Below are 23,298 nucleotides of genomic sequence, written 5' to 3'. Positions count from 1 at the left end.
CATGGGATGTCAAGGAAAACAGGAAGAGCTTCTTCAAGTACATCAGCAGGAAAAGGATGACAAGGGAAAATGTGGGCCTGCTGCTGAATGAGGTGGGTGCCCCAGTGATGAAGGACACAGAGAAGGTGGAGTTACTGAATGGCCTCTTTGCTTCAGTGTTTACAGCCAAGGCCAGCCCTGAGGTTTCCCAGACCCTAGAGGCAAGAAAGGAAGTCTAGAGAAAGGTGGACTTTCTCTTGGTCAAGAAGGATCATGTTAAGAGATCACTTAAGCAAACTCGACACCCACATGGACCCTGCTGGGATGCACCCCTGAATGCTGAGGCAGCTGGCAGGTGTTATTGCTGAGCCACCATCCATCACCTTTGAAAGGTCACGGAGGACAGGAGAAGTGCCTGAGGACTGGAGGAAAGCCAGTGCAACTCCAGCCTTCAAAAAGGGCAGGAAGGAGGACCCAGGAAACTGCAGACTGGTCTGCCTCACCTTCATCCCTGGAAAGGTGATGGAACAGCTCATCCTGGGGGTCATATCAAAGCATGGGGAGGAAAAGAAGGTTATCAGGAGTAGTCAACATGGACTCACCAAGGGGAAATCATGCCTGACCAATGTGACAGCCTTCTGTGATGGAATGGCTGGCTGGGTAGATGAGGGGAGAGCGGTGGATGTTGTCTGCCTTGACCTCAGCAAGGCTTTGACAGTGTCTCCCTCAGTACACCCTCACAGGTAAGCTCCGGCAGTGTGGGTTGGGTGAGTGGACAGGGCGGCGGATTGAGAACTGGCTGAATGGCAGAGCTCAGGGGGCTGTGACCAGCAGCACAGAGCCTGGCTGGGGGCCTGTAGCTCATGGTGTTCCCCAGGGGTCTGTGCTGGGTCCAGTCCTGTTCAACTCATTCATCAGTGACCTGGGTGAGGGGACAGAGCGCACCCTCAGCAAGCTGCTGATGATACAGAACCCGGAGGAGTGGCTGATGCACCAGAGGCTGCACTGCCATTCAGCGAGACCTGGACAGGCTGGAGAGCTGGGGCAGAGGGACCTCATGGAGTTCAGCAAAGGCAAGTGCAGGCTCCTGCCCCTGGGGAGGGACAGCCCCAGGCACCAGCACAGGCTGGGGGTGACCTGCTGGAAGGCAGCTCTGTGGAGAAGGACCTGGGAGTGCTGGTGGGCAGCAAGGTGTCCATGGGCCAGCAGTGTGCCCTGGTGGCCAAGAAGGCCAATGCCCTGGTGAGGCCCCATCTGGAGTGCTGTGCCCAGTTCTGGGCTCCCCACTTCAAGGGAGACAGGGAACTGCTGGAGAGGGCCTAGCGGAGGGCTACAAAGATGATGAGGGGATTGGAGCATCTCCCTTGTGAGGAAAGGCTGAGAGAGCTGGGCCTGTTTCGCCTGCAGAAGAGAAGACTGAGAGAGGACCTTAACAATGTCTACAAATATTTTAAGGGTGAATGTCAAGAGGATATGGGTCCAGTCTCTTTTCAGTGGTGCCCAGTGACAGAACAAGGGGCAACAGGCACAAATTGCAGCACAGGAAGTTCCACCTGAACATGAGGAAGAATATTTTTACTTTGAGGGTGACAGACCACTGGAACAAGCTGCCCAGAGAGGCTGTGGAGTCTCCTTCTCTGGAGATATTCAAAAGCTGCCTGGTCGTGGTCCTGTGCAACCTGCTCCAGGTGCACTTGCTTTAGCAGGGGGTTGGGCTAGTTGACCTCCAGAGGTCCCTTCCCACCCTGACCATTCTGTGTCAATGCAGTTATTGTGTAGTATTGTTTTATGCAGTGCAGCTCATGTACAAGATGATGCAGCAAACTTGGTGTAGATATAAGTGATGGCCAAAATTGGTTACAAATTTGCAGCAAACAAAGTGCTTGCAGAACATATTTACTTTCTTTAAATTTAGAAAAATCATGAGAGTGAGGACTAGTAGAAAACCACTGCATATGGGACTTTGCCATTAAAGTGTCATATGTTCTGTAATAATAGTATTATTTCTTACACAAAAAATAGCATTTAGGAAACAAATTAAATCTAAGGAGGCAATATATTTGGGGGGTTTTTGAATCTGAGAATTCTTTGGATGAAACTAAAAATAATGTGGGAAAAGATATCTTTGAAACTCAAAACCAAACTTGTAGAAATGGTCCAGTTCTCCTTTTTATCCTAAACTGATTTTGCTCCCTTCACCATTATGCCATTGAATAGGGACAAACAAACAACTGCCTAAAACTGGCAAAAAATCCAACCCTAAAGATAGATGTTCTACTTTCATTTGTGTAACTGCTTTGTTTTTCCTTGCTTCCCCTCAGGTCAGAGAATTTATAAATGTTTAACTATGTTTTTTCTGGTTAAACATATAGTTGAAAGAAATGTTTCACATATATGTTTGCCATTCTTCAGAGAGTTCTAGCTTGCTATTGCTCCTAGACTTAAGGTGATGTATACTGAGAAATGCAATATGAGTGGAAATACCTGGGATATTTTTAAGGGAGCTCAGGCAGGCGCAGCTCAGAACTTGAACTTAACAGCAAGGAATATCACACATGCTGCAAAATCTGCCTACAAACAAAATATATTAGCCTATTTGGAACACCATGATTAGACCATTTTCAAGGTCAGATCTTGCTAAGCTGAAATTAGCTAAGATGGACATTTGAAGGCAATGCCGCAGACTGTAGCATAGCCATGTTGGTCAGCTTCAGTTACAGCTCTTCCTCTCAGAAATTCCCAAATGTCCCCACTGGCCCAAGTGGAACTGATCAGAAACATCTGCATAACCACAATGTGGAAAAGCAGTAGGTATGTACTGGAACTCTGTTCTCACCAAGTGCCATCCTTTTCCTCCTCCACTCTATTCATGACAAACATCTTGCCTGCATTGAAAAGCACCACTCCCAATACCAGCTAAGATGGGTTTTCATGATAGTTTTCATTAATGAGGGGAGTGAAGCTTTGACATACCTTCATGCTGATTTTGTTGATAAAAAAGATCTCTAAATGGTTCTGCAAGGGCTGGTTCATTTTACTGGTATAGTGCTGCAGCTTTTGGATGCCAAGTTATAGCTATTTCAAGTAGTTGTTTTAAACTATTTAGTGGTATTGGTGTAATTTTACTGTGCATAATTTTGCATGCAATTTTATTTAAATGAATGAAAATGCATGATTAAAAGTAAATTTGAAAATAAGAACATGTACCCCATAAGTGAGTCAACCAAGTCACCAGCAAAACAACCATCTGTGAAGAGGTGTTGTAATCAGGTTTTGGGAATGAAAACAATGGCCAGACTCAAATGTGTATGATACAGACAGATGGAGGCTGTAATCTGAACTAAGGAAACTCCCAAGAAGCAGAGAAAACAGAATAAGGGCTGTGTTGTGTTAAACTTTGGCTTCAGGTAACTATGAGTTGATCTTTCCCTGTACCTCAGGCTGGATTACTGGAACTGTGTTACAAAGAAGTGCTAGCTATAAGGATGAAAGTCCCTGTCCTTCAGCTTTTTGGAGTGCTGTGGAAGCCTTAGGCTTGCCTGGAATGTGCTGATGTTTAGTGTGCACCCCAGACATGGAAGTTAGCACTAGGATTCCTGATCTGGAGTCACTGACCTCAGGACATACGCTACTACCTCCCCTTCTTTGCACACAGAGAATAGCAGAGTGTCAAGATTTGAGAGGGTCACAGTCAGGAAGAAATCAGACTATAACTCATAAGACTCCAGAAACCTTGTCTTAGTTCCAGTAAAAAATCTCAAGACATCCATAACCTATATATCCTTGCTGTAAACTCTACTGGATAGGAGTTCCCTTCATTCTTCACTCTTAAAAATACTGACATTATACTTGTCACTTATTTATCATCAAGCCCACAGATCATCTTCAGCTCCTTCCTAAAACGCGACAAGTCTTTCCAGAAACCAACAGCTCACTCCATCAGACAGCTTACACTTCTCTACTTAAACACAGCTGGATCTGTTGAGGTATATAAGCACCTGTCTCCTTTGACCACAGACTCACAGGTAAAGGACAAAGGCCTCTTACCTCCCCTGAAAATGAATTGCCTGCCCAGACCACCTCATACCACAGTCACATTTTTACCAGCTGGGCTGGGGCTAGTCTCTCTGGCATTCAGGTTAGCTTCACAGACCATAACGTATGGAAAACACTAGAGGACCTGCAGATACGTTCCACTGACTGTCTCAGAAGAGCCAAGCAGGTCTGGCTGTCCACCCTTGTCTTTTCAGAAGTGTAACTTTGCTAAATCAGATGTTCCAGAAATTGTACCTAACTAGTATCTAGTCAGCTGTGTTACTGAAACAAGTTTCTAAAACATGCCCAGGATCCTGTGCATGTCAAGGTTAACTGTGTAGAACTGGAATTCTGTGGCTGTAAGTGTTCATTTCTACCATTGAACTTGGTTTGTTTTTCAAAAATTCAGAGCTGAAATATGGGCATGCATGACAGATCAAACAGCCTGTCTTCTCTTCAATAAGCTGAACAGACTGAACTTTTATTCTCACAGCCATGACTGTGTTTTTCAAGCTCTTTGTTCTTTTTAAATCTTATCTTCCCAGTGATATAATGTAAATATTACATACTAATGTATTAAAACCCCTCCATGCGATTCTACTGTATTATTTGAGTTCATCCAGTTTACCACTTTGTAACATGGAGTGTGCAGTTTGATCCATGTTTCTGACTCCTGGTTCTTCCACGCTGCACATATTTTGCAACCTCATGGCAATATACTGACAAACAACTTCTCCAAGAGGAACTGGGAGAAAATACCTCTGTCCAAATGCATGAAATAAGGCTAAATGGGGGAGGAGGGGATGCAGGGAGGAAGCCAACTACAGGAAAGACTATAGTGGCTTTTTTACCCACTTTTTTGTACCCACTTGAGTTTGGGCTGCATGGGGCCAGTGGCATTCTCTTTCATAACTACCCATTGCCCAATGGACTGCATCACCACTAAGGCCTTGGCACCACAATCTGTGCTCCAATCCTGCTCCTGAAATATCCTGCCTGACTCCTAGATGCTAACAAACCTACCCTTGTGCAAAGAGGGAGTAGCCTGGAAAAGGACATCTTGGGAATCTGCTTTTATCACAAGCTGCATCTGGCAGTGCCCTTTTTTTACATCTTTCCAGCCTTTAAACCTGATAAAAAAAATAGACAGTAGTAAGTATAACTTTTTTTGAATTGGATGGGTTACAAAAAAAATGTGTGAAAGTAACCTGAAAGAGCCAGTTTCCTAACCATTTAAATTTACAAGTCCCATGAGCCAACCTAGGTAAATCTCTCTCCCCTTGAGATGCCAGAGAAAGTAAGTAATAGAAAGCACTTACTTGTTTTGAAATTAGCCTCCTCTTTCTGACCAGACTGGTAGTTTATGTTCCATTTGAGACTGTATCTCAAGATTTTGTGTCCAGAGATCTCTCTCATGGCTGCTTTGAAGACCTTCTTATCCCAACCTGATTTTGCAGTCTGATTCAGCTTCCACATCCAGGTACAAATCCTACCCAGGTTAACTGCTTTTGCCTTCAGAAGCAGTTTTCTCTTGTTATTTCCATGTTTGATGGGGTGTACGTTCTTGGAGAGATGGAGCTAGTAAAGATGCAAAGACTTTTTAAAGAAATGCAACTTTCAGATTCTACTTTTTAATTGCTGCCCTTGAAATCTTAACTACCTAATTCAGAGATACCATTGGCTACTTGTGGTATATTTCTTAGACTTTTGCAAACTGGGTTTTGTCCTGAAAATTATATGTCAGTTATTATATTTCATTATAACCTGGAATAGTCTTCTAGTCCAGTGTTCCACAGGCTATACTGTAACACAAGGCTGGCCTGAATTTATTCATATTAGACCTATGCATAATTTTTTTCTAAAAAAATAATGAGCATTTCATAAAAATCCTGCCATAGACAATCCACTGCAAATCTCAGTAAACTGCCACTGTGCGAAAGTTCCAGGTTTCTATTTCTGCGTTTGTTTGGCATTGAATTCTTACCCTGGAGACTGTTAAATCTTTTCTTCTGGAAATAAGGCTCTGTAATCTGGATATGTACAGGCCATTAGTGAGGCATTTCTTAAGCTTTTTTTTTTTTTTTTTTTTTTTTTTTTTTAAAATGAAATATTCTATGTTCCTGAAGTCTCACTTGTCAGGTAGATTTTTCCAGTTCTATAATAATGGCTTTCTTCTCAAGCATATGTATATTGTAACAATTTTTTTTGACCTGAAAATATCAGAAGTTTTCTAAGAAATATAGATTCAGGATGAGTCCCTAACCTTTGTGTGCCCTAGAGTCAATAATACTTTGTGTATGTCCATTATTATGTTGATTAAGGACCAAGCAAGTAACAGCATGCAAGAATGTAGAGTCCCCCAGGCAACTTCTTTGAGGGTTTTCCAGCCTTGTAGGTTTTGTTTCCTAGTGGACCTCATGCCCATGTTGAATTCTGCTTTTGCATGATCCTACTGTCCTGCTGAGTATGGCATCTCTACAGATAGAACAAACTCATTTAAACCCACTTTGGCTTACATGGTTCAGAAATACAGAATTCAGGAAATCTGTCCCACTGATGGTGAAGCTAAACAAACTACCTGGGCAGACAGGAGCCCTGAAGAAAATACTGATTCAGATAAAAGTCTCTCTAGAAATTCTTCTGCATGGACAGGCTCCCAGAAATGGGTAATAAAACCAAACTTAATTCTCAGTTATGAAATTCAGTTGTTAAATATACATAGCCCAAGCAAGCTTGTGCGCCATCATAAAAACTCCCAGGAACTTATTTGATCAAGGCATATACATGTCAACATCTGATTGATTCCTTAGCTTTTCTGGCTCCATCCTGTACCCATATGCTACTGTGGGACCTGGCTTCAGTGGGAACAGAATCAAATTTTGTGTTTACAGATCCTGAGCTAAAGCTTAAGCATAAAAATTGTCAGTGGTCAAAAAGCAGTGCTGAAAACACAATGCCTATATAGTGCTATATATTTTCCAAGTCTATGCCATGCAGAGAGAATTCACAGATCTGTGTAGGTTCTAACCATCTAACTAGGTAGAAACTGACATTGCATTTACATATTTTTTGTTCCTCAAGCTGTGGTCTCTTAGTGCTGGTAGTCTTTAAGAAAAAGTGTCCATTAAACCGTTTTGTTATGGCCTGCTAGGCATTTTTTGCTACTGCTCTTGGAGTTGTGGGACCTTTTGAAGCTTGTATGGTAACTGAAGGACTGTGGCATTCTCAACTCACTAAACTAAACCACTTTACGTATAATATTTATCTACAGTTATGGATTCTTCTATTAATGTCCAGTTTTTGAAGTCTACAGTTAAACTCATCTAGCTTGACTGTGGTCTCCAGGATAGCTTTCTTAAAATGTCTGATTTTTTAAAGTAGAACTGGTAGGCTTAACTGGCTGAACTAAGACATCACTCAGACAGTTTATTTATGGTCTGAAAGTGGATGCTCATTTGTTTAATGTAACTGAACTCTGCTTGTTAATCCATGTTCTGACTTTCTGTGTATTTTGTCCAGGAATATTTTAGGTGCTATCAGCCTATTTGTGGCAAACTAGATAGAATATCATTGTTTTTGAAGTACAGGAAAACATTTTTCAGCTCTTTAAATGTGTTGTGCCAGTAGGAAATATGGGACTGAGCTGGAAATCACCGTGAGCCAGCAGTGGATGAGATAAGGTTAAATGACAAATCACTAAAGTACAGAAACAAAGGAATCAAATTAGCTCAATTTCTCATTTCCTTTTCCTCTTCTGCAAAAGAGTCAGAATGATAAATGCCAAGCAAAGGCAAAAAATGCTCATAAGATTTCATTTAAACTCTGCTGAGAGCAAATCATGAAGCCACTATCAGTGTTTCTCCCAGTGAACAAATCTGCCCACAGAACTCACCATCATCACTGGCACAAGCTAACACCAGGGCTGGTGAGCTCAGCAGAAAAGCTTGTGACAGAGTAACCTGGAGATGTGAGTGACTGATATCCAGTCAGTGTTTGAAATGGGACAATATGCACTCTCATGTTCGTGCTTTTTATATTTCTGCATATTTTGAAAATCATTTTACCCACAATGTTATGGAGAGGAGGGGATGTTACAGCTGCTGAGATCCTTCTGAGGGCTGTTGCCTCCTGCTGAGCTCCTGCATGCTCTGGCCATATTATCAGCCTTCACAGCCCAGTGCTGACTGGCCTTTGTGAGGGACAAGGCTCACCATTGCACAGACCCCATGGTAAGTTCAGACTCAGCAGCAATCACCTATAAGCAGAGGCAGCTCTTCATTTTCCAGATCCTCATTTGACTCCCCCAAAGGCTGATGTGGAAACTGTACTTCAGGATTATGTTTTCAGGAGCTCCTGTATAGTGGTATTTCTGGGCAAGACACAACAGCACACTCAAAGTACGGTTGATAGCAGCACTTCTGTGGTTGTTTATAAACACTTCACTCAGCCCATCAGGCAGATTTTATTTTTGGGATAATAATCCAGAAAATAAAAAATAGACAAAAGTAGAGCTGACAATGAAACACAGAAAACCTGTTCTGGCTGAAATTTCTGACAGATCCAAAATCACTGGGACTCCGAGTCCTACTTGCAGAATGACACAGGGACTCTAACATCTGAATCCCACCAAAAGACAGGGCAAAATAATGTCAAGGGCTGCACTGACTCTGCAAAAGCTTAGTTTCTTTAAAACATTTTTCTGCTCTTGAAGTGACTTTGTAATGAATCTTGATGACCCAGTGAGGCAGATGTAGTCAAAAAGTGCTTACCATGTCTGGCAAAAGGAAGAGGGGTCCAAGAAGAGGAAGAGGGGACACAAAGGTGGGATTGAATGACATCTGTAATCCTCCAACTGACAAGTCACTTGTCAGTGGCCCAGCACTTGATGTGAATTACAACAGCCTCCAAGGTCTTGCAGTGTATGTTGCCTGCCAACAGCTCCTAGGAGCCAGCCTAGCAATCACAAACCAGTGCCCGTTCTTTCCTCAAGCCACATGCCTTCTCCTAGCCAAAAGGAGGAGGGATGGCACCAGCCCAGCTCCAGCAGCCACTCTCCTTACATTGTAGACTCTCAACAAGGAGAGATCTGAGGGGTTTACACAGCTTTGCACTGTAGAACGGAAACCGAACCTTTGACTTCTGGAGATACCTATCTTCAGACAATACAATTCTCATTCTGAAGATGAAAGGGCTCCTGAGGTGCCATTGATTGTTTTGGAAATTATTTTCACCAAAGAATGCTGGTATCCCTCCCAGCCTGAATTAACAGCCGCCAGGGCTGGAGCCAGGAGCATTCATGTAATAACAGAACAATGATACTACTTCTCATTTCACTTACGCTACAAATCACACAGCTTGATAGCCTGGAAAAGTTGCTGGTACCCCTATTTTATTTTAGTGTGTATGAAGACATCCACTTAATCTGATTTGCAAGTACAATAGTAAGTGTGAATGCTCTGAGAAAAGTCACATAGGTCACACAATACCTAACAGGCAGCTCTAGGCCTTAAGCCTGAAGGTGAAAACATATATGAGGTACAGTTTCTTTCATGACATCAGGAAGCCTGTATTGCTGGTTAACCACTTGTATTGGATTTTGTCAGACCTTTTGAATAAATCTCACTGACTACTTAATAAAACACTACAGAGGAAGTAAAGTAATAATAAAAAGTGTTCTCTTCTGTACCTTGTTAAAGTATTACTTCCTTCACGTGTTTAACCTATTCACTGATGTGTTTTGGCACTGATTCCGCTACGTAATATAATGGCATTTTTCAAAACAGCATGTTCAAACACCCTCCCCACTGCTTTTGTGTATAATACTCTTCTTGCCCATACTGGCACTTTGTTACGGTAACATTTGGCACAGAGGGCAGGGCAGTACTTTATTCCAGCCATCTGACACACTATGGTTGTTTTGGCTTGACATAAAAATATAGTTTCTTTTACCAAGGTCATGAAAAAAATGTAGTCCTCTGACTTATAAAATTTCTGGCATGATTGGTCTATTGAACTGGGATAAATCAGTCCACATAAATCAGTGACAGGTCAGTATCATTCTTAAGCAAGAAATGCTCCAAGAAGAGGATTCTTTTGGAGTGTTTACTTACTAAAACCAGACAGTCTCCACTTCCACCCCATGGCTGGATCCCTTTGTACAGGAATGTTTCACTTGTAGCAGTCAAGGGCTTCATGAGCTGTACTGTCCCACAAGGATGTGAACATTAGAGTGCTCCATGGTTTTAAGCTCTGAGTGAGAGTCAAAGAGTAGTCTTATGCCAAAGATGGACAAAGGCACACAAAAACCCCCTCAAAACAGCAAATTAAAGGAGCTGCTTGGCTTCTCTGATTAGTCAAGTTCAGCTGGAGGTCCTTGTACTAACTAGTCAAGTCTTCAGTAGAGGGGAAACAAAATTTTCAAAGGATTAATTCTCCTGATCAACACCACTCTGGCTCTGCTTCCCCTGAGATTCAATGAGTTACTCCTCATTGAAATCCTCATTTCCTAAGACTTGTCTGAAGCTTCAGTTTCTGAAACGGTAGGTGAATATATTCACTGAGCAAGGGACATGTAGCCAAATGTCCCTGCAGATGAGGGAGCACCTGACACTATACCATCTCTCCCAGTCTCACAGATCTGTTGAAAAGCAAGATACAAGATGGATCCCTGTAGGATATTCTTTTGGGTATCTCTGTAGTGAAAGACTCCTGGCAGCTATGGCTCATTTCTTTCTGTCCTTTGCTGAACAAAAAAATGGGAAATGTATGCAGAAGGCCCAACATCTTTCAAAGGTCCAGACAGCTTTACCCGAAAGGCTGTGAAAAAAACATCCCACATTTGGCCAATACAGATGAAGACATCAGAGCAATTCAGAAAGCAGCCCAGGAGGATTCTTCACTTGGGTTCTCCTGCACCCAACAGAGCACAGCATCAGCAGAAGGAAGATGACAGTTAACATTACTTTCAAGTATTCTTGTGCCATCCCTCTCAAACTGTGGTTTCAATGTGACTGCTACCTGAACAACAGAAATGAGGAGGCACTTTTGCTATTGCTGGGCTAAAAAATCACTATATTTAACCTTACACTACAGTGGCAACTGCTGATTTTATTCTGGAGGCTTTTGGATCACGTGGTCTAACAACACACTAACAATTTTGATGCCTATGGCCGTCCAGCTGGATTTTATTTCTGTCATGGTTTGTCTGAAAGGTATGGCTGTATGTGTGTGTATTCACGCACACACACACTCATAGTGTGTGTGTTTGTGTGTGTGAGTGTGCGTGTGTGAGCATGCACACATATGAGCTTTACAGCCACTTCACGTTGCAGGTTTCAGTTTACAGGACTGCTGGTGGATGATCAGTCTGTCTGGAAGAAAAGTACGCCCACAAATATCACATGGAACTAGCTGGTTCTGGGCGCTGGTCCAGGCAGCCTCATTTAAAGAATCAAGATCATAGAAGCCTTTGGCTGGAAAATTAAAAAAAGAAAGTATCAGGTTTCATTCTGGAGACCCACATTCAACTCTTTATGGAAAATATTTTCAGGAAATACCTGTTGACTGAGCCTTTCAGTTTAACCAAACCATATTGCTTTTGCAAATAAAAAAGAAGGAAAAGAAAGAAGCAAAAGAGTAAAAAATATATAAAAAAGACTCTGCTTTTTGTCCCAGGGGTTGAATTAAATTAACTTCAAACTGAATCATTCTGTATTGTGTAAGAGTACAGAGAAAACATGAGTATAGAAAAATTAAGACTACAGAAAAATCATGCTGTGTATTATGATATGCATTCTCAGCTAATTATTAACATCTTTGCATACATACTATTATCAGCAAATTTCACTTTTTGGCTTTACTTCAAGTTCTGCTTAATGAGCATGTGTTATCTGGCTATGGCAATGAGTGGAAGCATATCACACTTGAGAATATGCTCTTTGTACTGCTCTGGAGAGGGGGCCAATTTTCCTTTTGTTGAAGTCTAAGCAAGTTTTGCCACTAAGTGGAATAAAGCTTAGGTAAGTCTAAAACCTTACAGACAAAACCTACAGTTCTTTTAAGTCACAGTTTCCAGTGAGGTCATTGCACTGATGCATCTATTGTCCTCTGAACACTGAGTCTTACCCTCAGTTATTTTCCACTGCAGGAAGAGTGACTGCTCTGCAGGCCCAGGAGCATTCTTCAAATGCTCACATTAGATGTATTTTCAAGATTTTCAGTATATAAAAAAAAATGTTGTTTACTTTATTCTTGAAATGGACTTTCACACAGTGTTGTTTCAAACTGATTTCCAAAAAGGCCAGGTAGATTGCTTAATACCTGGATTTAGATCTTAAGAGTTTTCATTTGAAGTGCATGCAAAAAAAAATCTACATGGCTCGATTTGAAGTTGTATTTGCTTTGCCCTTCTCAAAAGGTGTGACAATACAGGAAAAGACAAAAAACCCTGGTTTTTCCTTTGAACTGTTAACAGCAGACGATTTTTAAAAGGATTTGTGCATTTAAAAATATTCCATGGTTTCTGTCATTGCCACATGATAGAGCTCTTCATTAAAAGCCCATACAGTTTTAATATGATTCATATCCAATGGTTCACATAACCACAATAAGCCTTAGATCTCTTAATATGCCTGTTCCTAATGTTCTTTTTGTTAGAAGAGCAACCAAGTAGTGGGTTTTTTTTTTTTGGCTGAGACAAATATCCCTTTTGCTTGCAGGAAATGAATGTGTATTTTCTGTACTTTTCAAAGTTTATGGAATATAAAAAAAAGAGAAAGAGAGATGACTTTCTCCTTGCAGGCATGTCTTAGGCATTCCACAAACAAAACACTGTGTAATCAGGGCAGTGGTTGTCTTCCTGTGACACTTGAGTTTTCAGAAAAAGATTTATGTAAGTTATAAAAAGTTTTATGTAAGCAGCTAATATTTCTAAGCCTTTTTTTTAACATTGCCTGTTCCATTCAACAACAGGAGTAGTCCCTCCTCCCTAAGCTGAGAAACTGTGAGACATGCAGTACGTGTATGCAGTCTCTAGGTCAGTTATAGCATTTACCAGATGATAGAGAGTAAGTCTTTCGGAAAAAGAACAACACTGAGATTTTCTCAAGGCCAAGAGCATGAGGCAACTGCAGGGGGAACAACAATTTTAGCTCAGGCTACAGAGCTGATCACGCTTGCATCAGCGGGCATTTAGGAACAGATGCTGGAAGCAGGTCAGTGTTCCCTGGGGAACTGTGAGCACACACACGCACCTCACAGGAGGTGCATGGTGCCTGATATGATTCATTGCATAAATGGGAAAATTTTCTGATTCATATCTGGGAGCATTCTGCTGGATTGTTCTCTCAAAGAGTGGTTGTGTTTCTGCTTCCACTCCTTCAAATTAAGAATAGTGCATTTCAAAATAACCTAATTTGTCCCTTTGTATGCTCCTCTTTCAGATGGAATTCTCATTTTCTCCATCTTTTTTGCCACACAACATGTAATAATTAAAGAGAGCTTAACAACAAAAAGAGCAAATACAATGAAAATGTCTTTTGAACCTATCTTTTACTGCAGATTCAATTGTGCTGCTTGGCATCTGTTAACCAAGTCCTGATCTGATTTTATTTGAGCTGCGATAATTATTATTTTGAACAGCTGGTTAGTGTTCTTAGTGATCCTGCTCTCTTCTGTGTGTGTCTTCTGGGGACATATTTCTTTGTACTACTGTAAACTGATCTATGTATGACTCGTTTCACAGTGAGTTGTAGGAGAATTTGTCTACTTTTCCAGACATAAGGGGAAGCTGTGGGAAATGATGGGGAATATATAAAAAAAAGTGGGTAAATTAACTGCTTGTGAGCAAGTGGTCCAAACTTGGCACAAAGTAGCTCAGGCCAGTTGGCAGGGCTGGGGCAAGGATCCAGCTGAAATTGTGAAATAACTTTATGTGGGAATGGGGAGGTCCTAGGAGCAGCTTTCAGGCAAAGCACAGATGAGATTTTCTTTTGGTCCTACAGTAAGCACACACCCCTGGGATACGTCTGCGAGCCCAGCTCTGTTGTGTGCTGGGCATCAGCAGTTTCCACTGATGTGAAAAAGTGCGATCAAGGCATCTTACAAAACAGAACCCACAGCACAATCACACATAATTAGCAGAAATAAATGTTTATGTTGTACTACATATATTTTTTTCCCATTGTGTTTGTATTATAATCTTTCACAAAGAAAGCTTCTAAGGCTTGTAAATAAAAAAGGAACAATAACATCCGCAGGATGTTCATTGCAGAAAAGACTGCATTTTTATCTATAAATATATTTTAATAAACCCTTGAAACTGCAGTATATGTTATAGGTAGATTTTAAAAACTCCTCATTTTCTACCATGCATGTAGTATTATATTCCTTATTTTACCACAGAACTCCTACTTTTGAGGTCACTCACTGTTTATTACTGCTAAGTGCTGGTGTCAGGCTTTTTTTATAACCATTGCTATAGGTGTAAAATCCAGCTGAAGTACCTACCCCCATTTTGCCTGAAGGGTATCTTTTTTTATGACTGTATGTGTCAAGTCTGCATATTGTTCTTCAATGCTTTTTCTCATTTTAAAACACACCTGTTTACAACATTGAAAGTAATCAAAAGCGATGTTGTGAAGCAAGTTGCTAATCTTTTTGCGTTTTGATTCGGAACATACTGATACATGAAGAAGACTGTCCCAGGAGACCTGTCCCACAAGGTAATGACTACTCTTACTTCTCATGGATGCAGCACAAAAGGAGAACAGGATACTTAACAGAAGCTTAAAACAAGCCATGATGGCTACCTTCTCTTCAGAGTAAAATGGAGGGAAAATTCTTGCAAACCATTAAGCTACTGCTTAAATATTTTTTTTCCTTCCTCCCACTTTCTTCCTCCTATTTCCTCATTTTATCTGTAGTTTACCTTGTATGGGACTGACTTCAGACTATTTGGGCTCTGGCATTCTCAAGTGCTTGGGTAGCAGCATGTCATTCTCCTGGTGCCATGTTTCAGGCATTGCGGCTCATGGATACTAATAGATTTTGTTCCATACTCATGGCCACATATGTAAAAAATCACTGCTTGGTGGCCATCTTGTCACTTGTGCCTGCAAATAACAATTGTGAAGAAGAATAAATATTGTTTTCAACATTAATTTTGAATCAGAACAGCTTTGGATAGAAACAATCATGTAGATTAAGAAACCAATTAGTATCTGTGAAATCAATGGAACTGTTTCTATCAGTTTCATTTTGTCTGTATTCAGTCTTGAAGTCTGTAAGAACTATTGCCTCATTAACTGGCCACCTAGAACAGGCAGGCTCCTTCTGCAGATACTACGCTGAAAATTCATGTGTGTCACTTAATTAATACTTAGCTATGTACACTTTAGCTCTTTTCACACCATCAAGTCCATGGAAATGCTGAGTCCTCACGTGCAGAAACAAGTCCTCTCTTTGATCAGGTTGCTGCAGTATGGTGTCCATCTTAAATGTTGAAGCCCCTTTTTTATCTACCAAACAGAAGTAACATGGAAAGCAGCAACAAAAGCTTCCTCCACTGAACTGCTGATATCTACTACAGTAGCAGAAAGACACTATCTCCAGGCAGAACACAGTTAAAAGTGCTGTGTCCAGCCTTAGCATCCCTTTTAAGCTGGACAGTGAGGGAAGCTGTCTCAAGCTTGTGATTGTTGTCCCTAACCCCACATTACTTCTGCCACTGATCAGTTAGCTGGCAGAATTCTTGGCCTTGAAGGGTTAAAACTGATCCAGGATATATCCAGATAGAGGGGCAAAATAGGAACTGTTGCTTGTTGTCCTGAAGGCCTCAGTGTGAACTTTGCCAGTGACTGCAGCAAGGGCAGAATTGGACTCTAAGCAAGCCATTGTTTCTGCACTGCAGATATGCTTTTGTTCTTGGAGGAAAACAGCTAACAGAAGAAAAATATTCCTCGACCTCAAACCCCACAAATACATATTCTAAGCTTGAAAAATATATAATTACTGTGGTATTGCAGATTATGGATTTGGCTGTGTCCTTAGGCATGTCCTGGGCTAGGCGTGGTGTCAGTACCAGCCCTGCTCCAGGAGTAGCGTAAAAATGAACTGCAGAGACAGAATTTTGAGGCACACTGATGGTCCCACAACTACCAGCACTTCCTGCACTCCTGACTGTGGAATACCAGTAAAGGATGAGCTGTTCCCTGCCCTCATAAAGGTAGAGGGACAACCATGCCAGACCAAACATGGGAAGCCATCCTCACTCAAACAAGGGAGGTGGGGATTTAATTTTTTCCTCTGTTGCTCTGTAAGACAAGGCGTAACCTGTTCCAGTATTTATGACTCTCTCTGTCAGCCCATCAGTGTATTCAAGAAGTTCTGGGCAGGTCTTCTGTACGCTACAGTCTGAAAATGTCATTAGTGAGCAATCTGCATAAGCTTTCTTTCCTGTATCACACATGTAAACTCAATTACATGAAGAAATACTACCCTACAAAGCGTATTTTTGCTGGGAAAAGTTGGACTTCATCTGGAAAGTTCTCACAGTGAATTGAAATATAACTTATCCAAAGACAGTCTTTCAAAAGACATTTTAATCCTTTTAACTTTTGAATGGAATTTCCTTAGCTATCTTTACTAACAAGGTATTTTATATACTTCAAAAAATAAAATATATATATAACCTTCTCTTCCTATTCATAGCTGAATATAGCAACAGCTGTTTTAAGAAGGTCCTCTAATTTCTTATTATGAATTTTCTCTTACTTTCTTACTTCAGCTCTTGAGCTAGACCTTGTCTGATTTGGAGATAAGACTCTGTGTACAGATACGGAGTCTTCTGAAGGCAGTGTGTGTTTCTTTGTAGGCTCTGGAGTGCTTTACATAAGGACACTAAAGTCTAAACTCTTGAGGTCAGGGAACTCATTTCAGTGTACGTCCTTGTTATGGGTATGCTTATAGCATTTTACAATTCTCTAAAAAAATGCTGTGTAGAAAACCACCAGGAACACATTTTTCTCTTTAGTTTTCATTAACTAGGTTCCTGCCATTCAGTAAAATAGATTATTTATTGGCTGAAATCTAGGAAAGAGCAATTTGATTTGCATTCAGTTTGTAAAGACTCTTTCTATACTACCAAAATAGGAAAAAGGAATGCTAGTACAAATGAAAATCATGCTTACTTAGCCTTGACTGCCACAATCCTTTCCACCATATGAGGCAGTATAATAGTATAGCTTCAAGGAGACTTGAAGTCCTGTTATGAGGTAAAAAATCACTTAAAAAATTAAATATACAAAATAAATTTAACAGATGCACAGAAATATTGTTGTCAAAATCAAATAGATTTTCATCTTAGAAGTATTTCCCTGGTGAATGGAGGTAGCCTTTTATCTCTGACTGTTTCATTCAAATCCATTACACTTGTTCTAAAGTCATTGTGATGTCCTACAATTGAACAACTGCCAGAAACGTGCAAGATAAAATTTCGTGATCTCTATCCAGTGCAATCTGGATACATTTCCACAGTTCTGTGATGGTCTTTTTGGTAGCCTCACCTGAAAACCTCAAGACTGAATGGGCAGTACTGTGTTTCCTCCAGATCCTGCCAGAGTGTTTAGTTCTGTGTTGTGACTGAGCAAAACAGGCCTGCAGCTAAATAGATAATTCTGTTTTCCAAAGTTATCAATCAGAATTGATTCATAACTGAATCCTACTTGGTGAAAAATAAAATGTTTAAGAAATCTATTAAGTACAAATGTCTCTGTTTTGTAACATCTACAATTAAAAACTGTATTTTTAAAATTAAAATTTAAAATTAAAATTAAAGGGATCAGATCACTCTAAGGATGGAATTATTTTTTCCAGAAATGTAGTGAGTTTGAACCATCATCACACATCAGACTATATACACAAATACTTGTCTAAAAATGCACACATGTTAAAAAGCTGAAGGAGAATATCCTTGCTATTGGTAGTAACAGCCCTCTTGTTGCTTAACTGTGGAATCTGAGGTATGATGGGCTTTATTTGGAATTTCTATTGCTGATGATATTTATCCTTTTTCTTTATTTTTTTTTTCTTTCTCTCTTCAGAGTGTGCCTATCCCAAATGTCACATCTGGAGGCCTGCAGTTTGAAACTAAACTATTTTTGGAATCACCACAATTTTCCAACCCAAACTACTCACAAGGCCAGTGGCTAGGCTGTCTGCTCACTGCTTTGTTTTTCACTTTTAAAGAGGGTTGTAGGGCAGGTCTGTTCCTGAGGATATGTGTTATTATAAAAATACCTACAAATACCTAACAGTGCAGTTAAGTTAGGCTTTCCTCTGGTGTCTCACTATTTCCTTTTTTCTCCAAGACTGCTAAATATGTCCGTGTGACCATGAATGAAGTTATTTAGCTCAGAGGGCTACGCAACTATGTATTTTCAATAGACCTGACATTACTTGAGGTTAGCCCCAGGCTGCTGTTATGGTGTTACGTGAGGTCAAATGCTCCCATGCTACGCAAAGTTTTTAATTTCTTCTTAAGTACACCCAGTAAGACAGACTCTCAAACTCCCCTCCATAAATATTTATCGTCCAGGGCTGCACACACCCTCACCTTTCTTATTTGTTTAATTATCCATGTATTTTAATGAGAGGACAGGACAAGAGGCCTCCTGCTCTAGACCAAGCTCTTGCCATAGGCTTGATTTGCCCAAGGAAAAGAGGTTCAGGGAAAGACTGGTAGAAAGACTTCACAGCAGCATTGTGTTGTATGAAAGCAGCCCTTTCCACACATTTCTTTCTGAAAAGTAGGAGGCATTTTGCATAATGGACAAGGATAAGCTGTGGTGTGGCTTTCATGACCATCCAAAGGTACATTTCACAGCCTTCTGGAGTGCTTTCAGCCACTGCCCTGACAAAACAGCAGACTAACGTTAGGACTGGCCATATGCCTGTGTACGAAATTTCCCTGCACAGCAAGGTAATTCTGCCAGATGATGCAGGTAATTAAAGATTTTACTCCACTGGAAGCACTGGAATATCACATTTTACTCCTGATGTGCTATCTTTTACAAGAAATATGTTGTTATAATGAACATGGCATTTGTGTAAAAGCAGAAAGGCAGGAAGCTCAGTCATTCTCCATGATAATATTCAATAAGATTCATTCAAACCATCCATTCACTGTCCAGACTCATCTAACTTTCTATATTTGCAAATACATTTGTTAGCATTCTCCTAAGATGACGTTCAAAACTGCTGCAACTGAAGCAAACAAAGTTTATCATTGACTTCCCACCTTCATCAGAATTACACAGCATCTGGAGGAGTTTTCATTTTAACAAGTGGTTCAGTGATTTTATGCTTGAGCGAGACACAGCATCAACATGTTGTTACACAAGTCTTCAAGACTTGGCTGTGTTAAAATGCACTACAATACAACAAAGGAAGATCATGGAAATCTCAGTTTTAGGCAGTTAACTCGATAACAAGAAAACAGCAGATGGCAGCACCAGACGCTAGTGACATATCTGATGGGACTTTAGGATCAGTGTTATCTGTTGTCAAAAAAACTGCGACACATACAGCCACAGCAAGTCATTAATACTCACTTACATGTAGCAAACATTTTGATCTATTAAACAATAAAACCCACACTCTTCTCTAGTGCAAGCCTGAGTTTCAGTAATTCCAGACATCAATTTCATTGTCTGGGGTATCACAGCAGAATCCAAAACAGAATTTCTGAGCTGATGTGATCCTTGAGAGCCTCTTAGAGCACAGGCTGTTGTCTGTTTTACACAGGCAGATATAGCTGAATCAGATGTGTTCATCGATTTTGACAGTGAGGACAGTTAGTGGAAAAGATGGCTTGCAGAGGCTGTTGAGTCTCCAGCTCTAAAGACATCTAATGCCAAACTGAGTGTTTTCGGTAATATTACTGGTCTAGTTGACTGTACACTTGCTAAGGGAGAAAGAGCTCCAGGACAGAGGTGCGCAGGCAAAAGTGCTTGCAGTTGTAAAGTTAAAATGCCCTTCACATGGTGTACTGCCAAATCAGTCAGTTCTTTATTTTTAAAAAGAGAATAATCCAGGCTTTTAATTTAGGACATCTTTCATTGCATAAATTTGACAGTAGCATTACAGTTTTCAAATACACTTATATAAGGGTTGGGTTTTTTTCAGTTATTCCTTCCCTCAGAAGTTTTGCTGAATCAGGTCCTTAAACAGGTACTTAAATAATTCAGTCACAGTGGGTAGATCTGTTAAGTGAAACATGGACTGCCCCAAACGGTTTCCTCCCGGCATCAAAGCAGATTGCCATTTCATTTCACTATTGGTATTTTTTAGCAGATTTAATAAGTAGCTGAGTAGCTGGTAGGGTAAGCAAAATTACAACCATACGCTGGAAAAAGATGAAGACTGTGGAGTAGACCCAGAGTTTGTCCCTGTCCACAGTGAATCTGCACTCCTGTAAGCTTAGTGCTTTTCAACATCCTTCAATGTACGGACCTTTCAAAACTTTTAACTGGAGGTGGGGACCCTCATGCAGAGAATTTAAACCTGTGGAAAAGAGACTTCCTTTGACTACTTCATAGAAGCAGTCTGCCCGTCCTGAACAGCCCCTGGGATCACATAATATTTCTTTCACTCTTTCCATTCCTATCTCTGCCCTTAAAGTGTACCTCAGTACAAAAGGACAGCTCTAAAAATAATAAAATCAAGGACCTCTGAGAGGTAAAATCCATCATCCCTTCCTGAAAGTCATCATTAATAATAAAGCCCTTCAGAGTCAATTACAAACGGAAAGCTGTACAGCTTCATTATTTCTGCTGCAACTTATGAATTGTAACTGCTTGGAAGTAAATAAGGAAACCTGTTGTTCACACAGGAGGAAGAACAGATTTGAACACATTTCGTTCTGGCTCTGCAGAGCTCACAGGAGTAAAAAGTGGTAATAAGATTACTGTTCAACAAGTCAGCAGATGTGACTGAATCCACACAGGGAACAGATGTGTTGTGCAAGAGGGCAACATTTTTACAGAGTCACTTTCAATGCCAAACCACACTCTAAGCTTGTTTTTTTAATGAGGTTTTAAGTATGGACATTCCCCCTGCCCCTCTTTTTTTTTTTTTTTTTTTTTTTTTAAACATACAGGGTAGGGTTATGTGTGATGGACCAAACTCTCTGCTTCACACCCATGTGTTTCATAAAAACAGTCACCTTTAGAACAATGCCAGTTCTTTGGTAAATGGTGCAATGCAGTATTACACAAGTACACCTCCTCTCCCATAGTTATAGATGCACCTGTGCAGCACTTTGAACTGTTTGTGGGCAATTTGAAATTTGCTGATAAAAGGTCTGAGGAGTGGACCTAATTTGCTAGTAGATATCAGTTAGTGGCCTCAAATAGCATAATATAAAAATGCTTCACATTTTCTTTATTCTCATGTTTTTCAGGGTAATGTTATTATCTCCATTTTATTCAGCAGCTGCAAAACTGAAATACAGCAGACTGACTTTTAAAACATTTTTAGAAATGCTTTGCATAGCATCGCATTCCTTTGGTGACTGAGAAAGCTAAATCCCAATTTCAAAAGTAATGTAGGCCATCAGGAGTCCAACACCCATTGGAAAAAAAAGAAAAGCCTTTTATTTTAGACACTGGACCTAAATTTAGACATCTATCTTACAGAACTCCTGGCCATAGGACAGCTTGTGCAGATACTAATGGAGAAAAAATATGCCATTTTCCAAAACTTTGTGTAGCTTTTGGATAATGTGAATCAGCTTCTTAATTCTTGGATCCTGAATCAAATTCAGTGGAAAAAAAAATATGCAGTCTTATTTATTTTGTTGTTGTTATATTCTGAGTTGCTGCCTTTGAACATGCAGTCCTCAGTAAATTCATGTTCCACACCAAGGTTAAGAATAACAGTAAAAACTGAAAATCACTGCTGTGCTTACAGGATAATGAAACATCATACTTCATGTCAACTAAATACAAATATCTAATACCTGCTAAAACATAAAACATTCAAAGCTTGCTTAAGCCGCACAACAGAATCTCCTGGGGAACTATAGCACACAATGGTCCCTTATGGGGACATAACTCTGACAGAACCACAGTGAACTCAAATATTTCCTTTCAACAGGAAAATCAAAAGAAGTAGGAATAAGTAATGTCCCTTATGCAGGCAGTATTCTCCTTTCCTTTACCTACTCTGTTCTGAAGGAAAGTGATTTTAAATTTGATAGGAACCTGGTCTCTGTTGGAGTGCCTAGCTTCAAAATGCATCCACACCCTTTCATACAGCACATGCTTAGCAATTTACCTTGTCTAATATGGTGTCCTTTCCTTGGCAGGTCTTAGATGGATCTTCACTTGCTGAGCTGGACTGAGACCTTGGGCCTTTGCCAGATCTATGGGGGCTAGAACTTAACAGCCCCACACCACTGCTACCTCGTCTGCAATGCTTTTTGTGCACAGTGAGACTGTCAGGAAGGAAGGCTTGGCCACAGCTTCCACAGGGCAGGAGCTGGATTTGAGTGCTATGATAAGCTGCCTCATTTTCAGCTGTAAGCATACAGGAACCAGCAGTAGGGACGTTGGGTTTCCTGGGCTCCGGTCTTCTGAGATGCCTTGGTAGCTGACTGTTATCAATAGACCACTTCTCCAGGCACTGGGGTTCATGTATAGAAATAGACTGTGACCCAAATTCTCTGCCACAGATATAGCATACCCTGAAGCATGGTCTTCTTGGTGGGATGACGGGCCTATTCAGTGGCATCCAAGACATGTTTGAAGAACCTGACTGTTGATATTATTGCAGTGTCTGGTCGCCTTTTCTTTGGTCCAGCTTCTAGATGTACTACTATGGGCAAAATTCTGGGAAGATCTGACACGTTAGATGGTGAAACCTGCTCTGAAGGCAAGATGCTAGACACACTAGCAAGGGCTTCTCCAGCACTTGGCAGAGCATTACAGGCTTTGTTCACATTCTTTTTCTTGACATTTGTTTCCATGAAGGGTACAACATTCAAAGAAATGTCTCTGTCCTACACATAAAGGGCTTGGGAAAGTCTGTTAGTCAGCGTGATGCTTCATCTTAATTCAGCTTCATGGGCCAGAATACACTGGGAACTTCAAAGCTCAGTAACTGCACCTAATGGCCATTTCAGCAGGGAAACACAGTTTCTGTGTATTTTTGTTTTGCCTTTTGGTTTTACAAGTTCCTGAAACAAATTAAATCAGATCAGATTAATAAACACTGTATCTCTTGTTA

At 40.6% G+C, this 23,298-nt stretch overlaps 1 protein-coding gene across 1 annotated transcript; it reads right to left on the bottom strand.

Moving 5' to 3' along the window:
* Positions 1-3,456: 3,456 nt before the first annotated feature.
* LOC121081255 (zinc finger protein 474) lies at positions 3,457-23,038 on the bottom strand. Its single transcript, XM_040580127.1, is given in 7 exon segments — positions 3,457-3,518; positions 11,358-11,486; positions 14,942-15,025; positions 15,028-15,097; positions 15,099-15,125; positions 22,348-22,831; positions 22,833-23,038. Coding segments are annotated over 7 exon segments (1,062 nt in total).
* Positions 23,039-23,298: the final 260 nt, after the last annotated feature.

Source organism: Falco naumanni, chromosome Z (assembly GCF_017639655.2).
Source record: "Falco naumanni isolate bFalNau1 chromosome Z, bFalNau1.pat, whole genome shotgun sequence".
Lineage (NCBI taxonomy): Eukaryota > Metazoa > Chordata > Aves > Falconiformes > Falconidae > Falco > Falco naumanni.
This window is presented reverse-complemented; position numbering and strand designations above follow the sequence as displayed.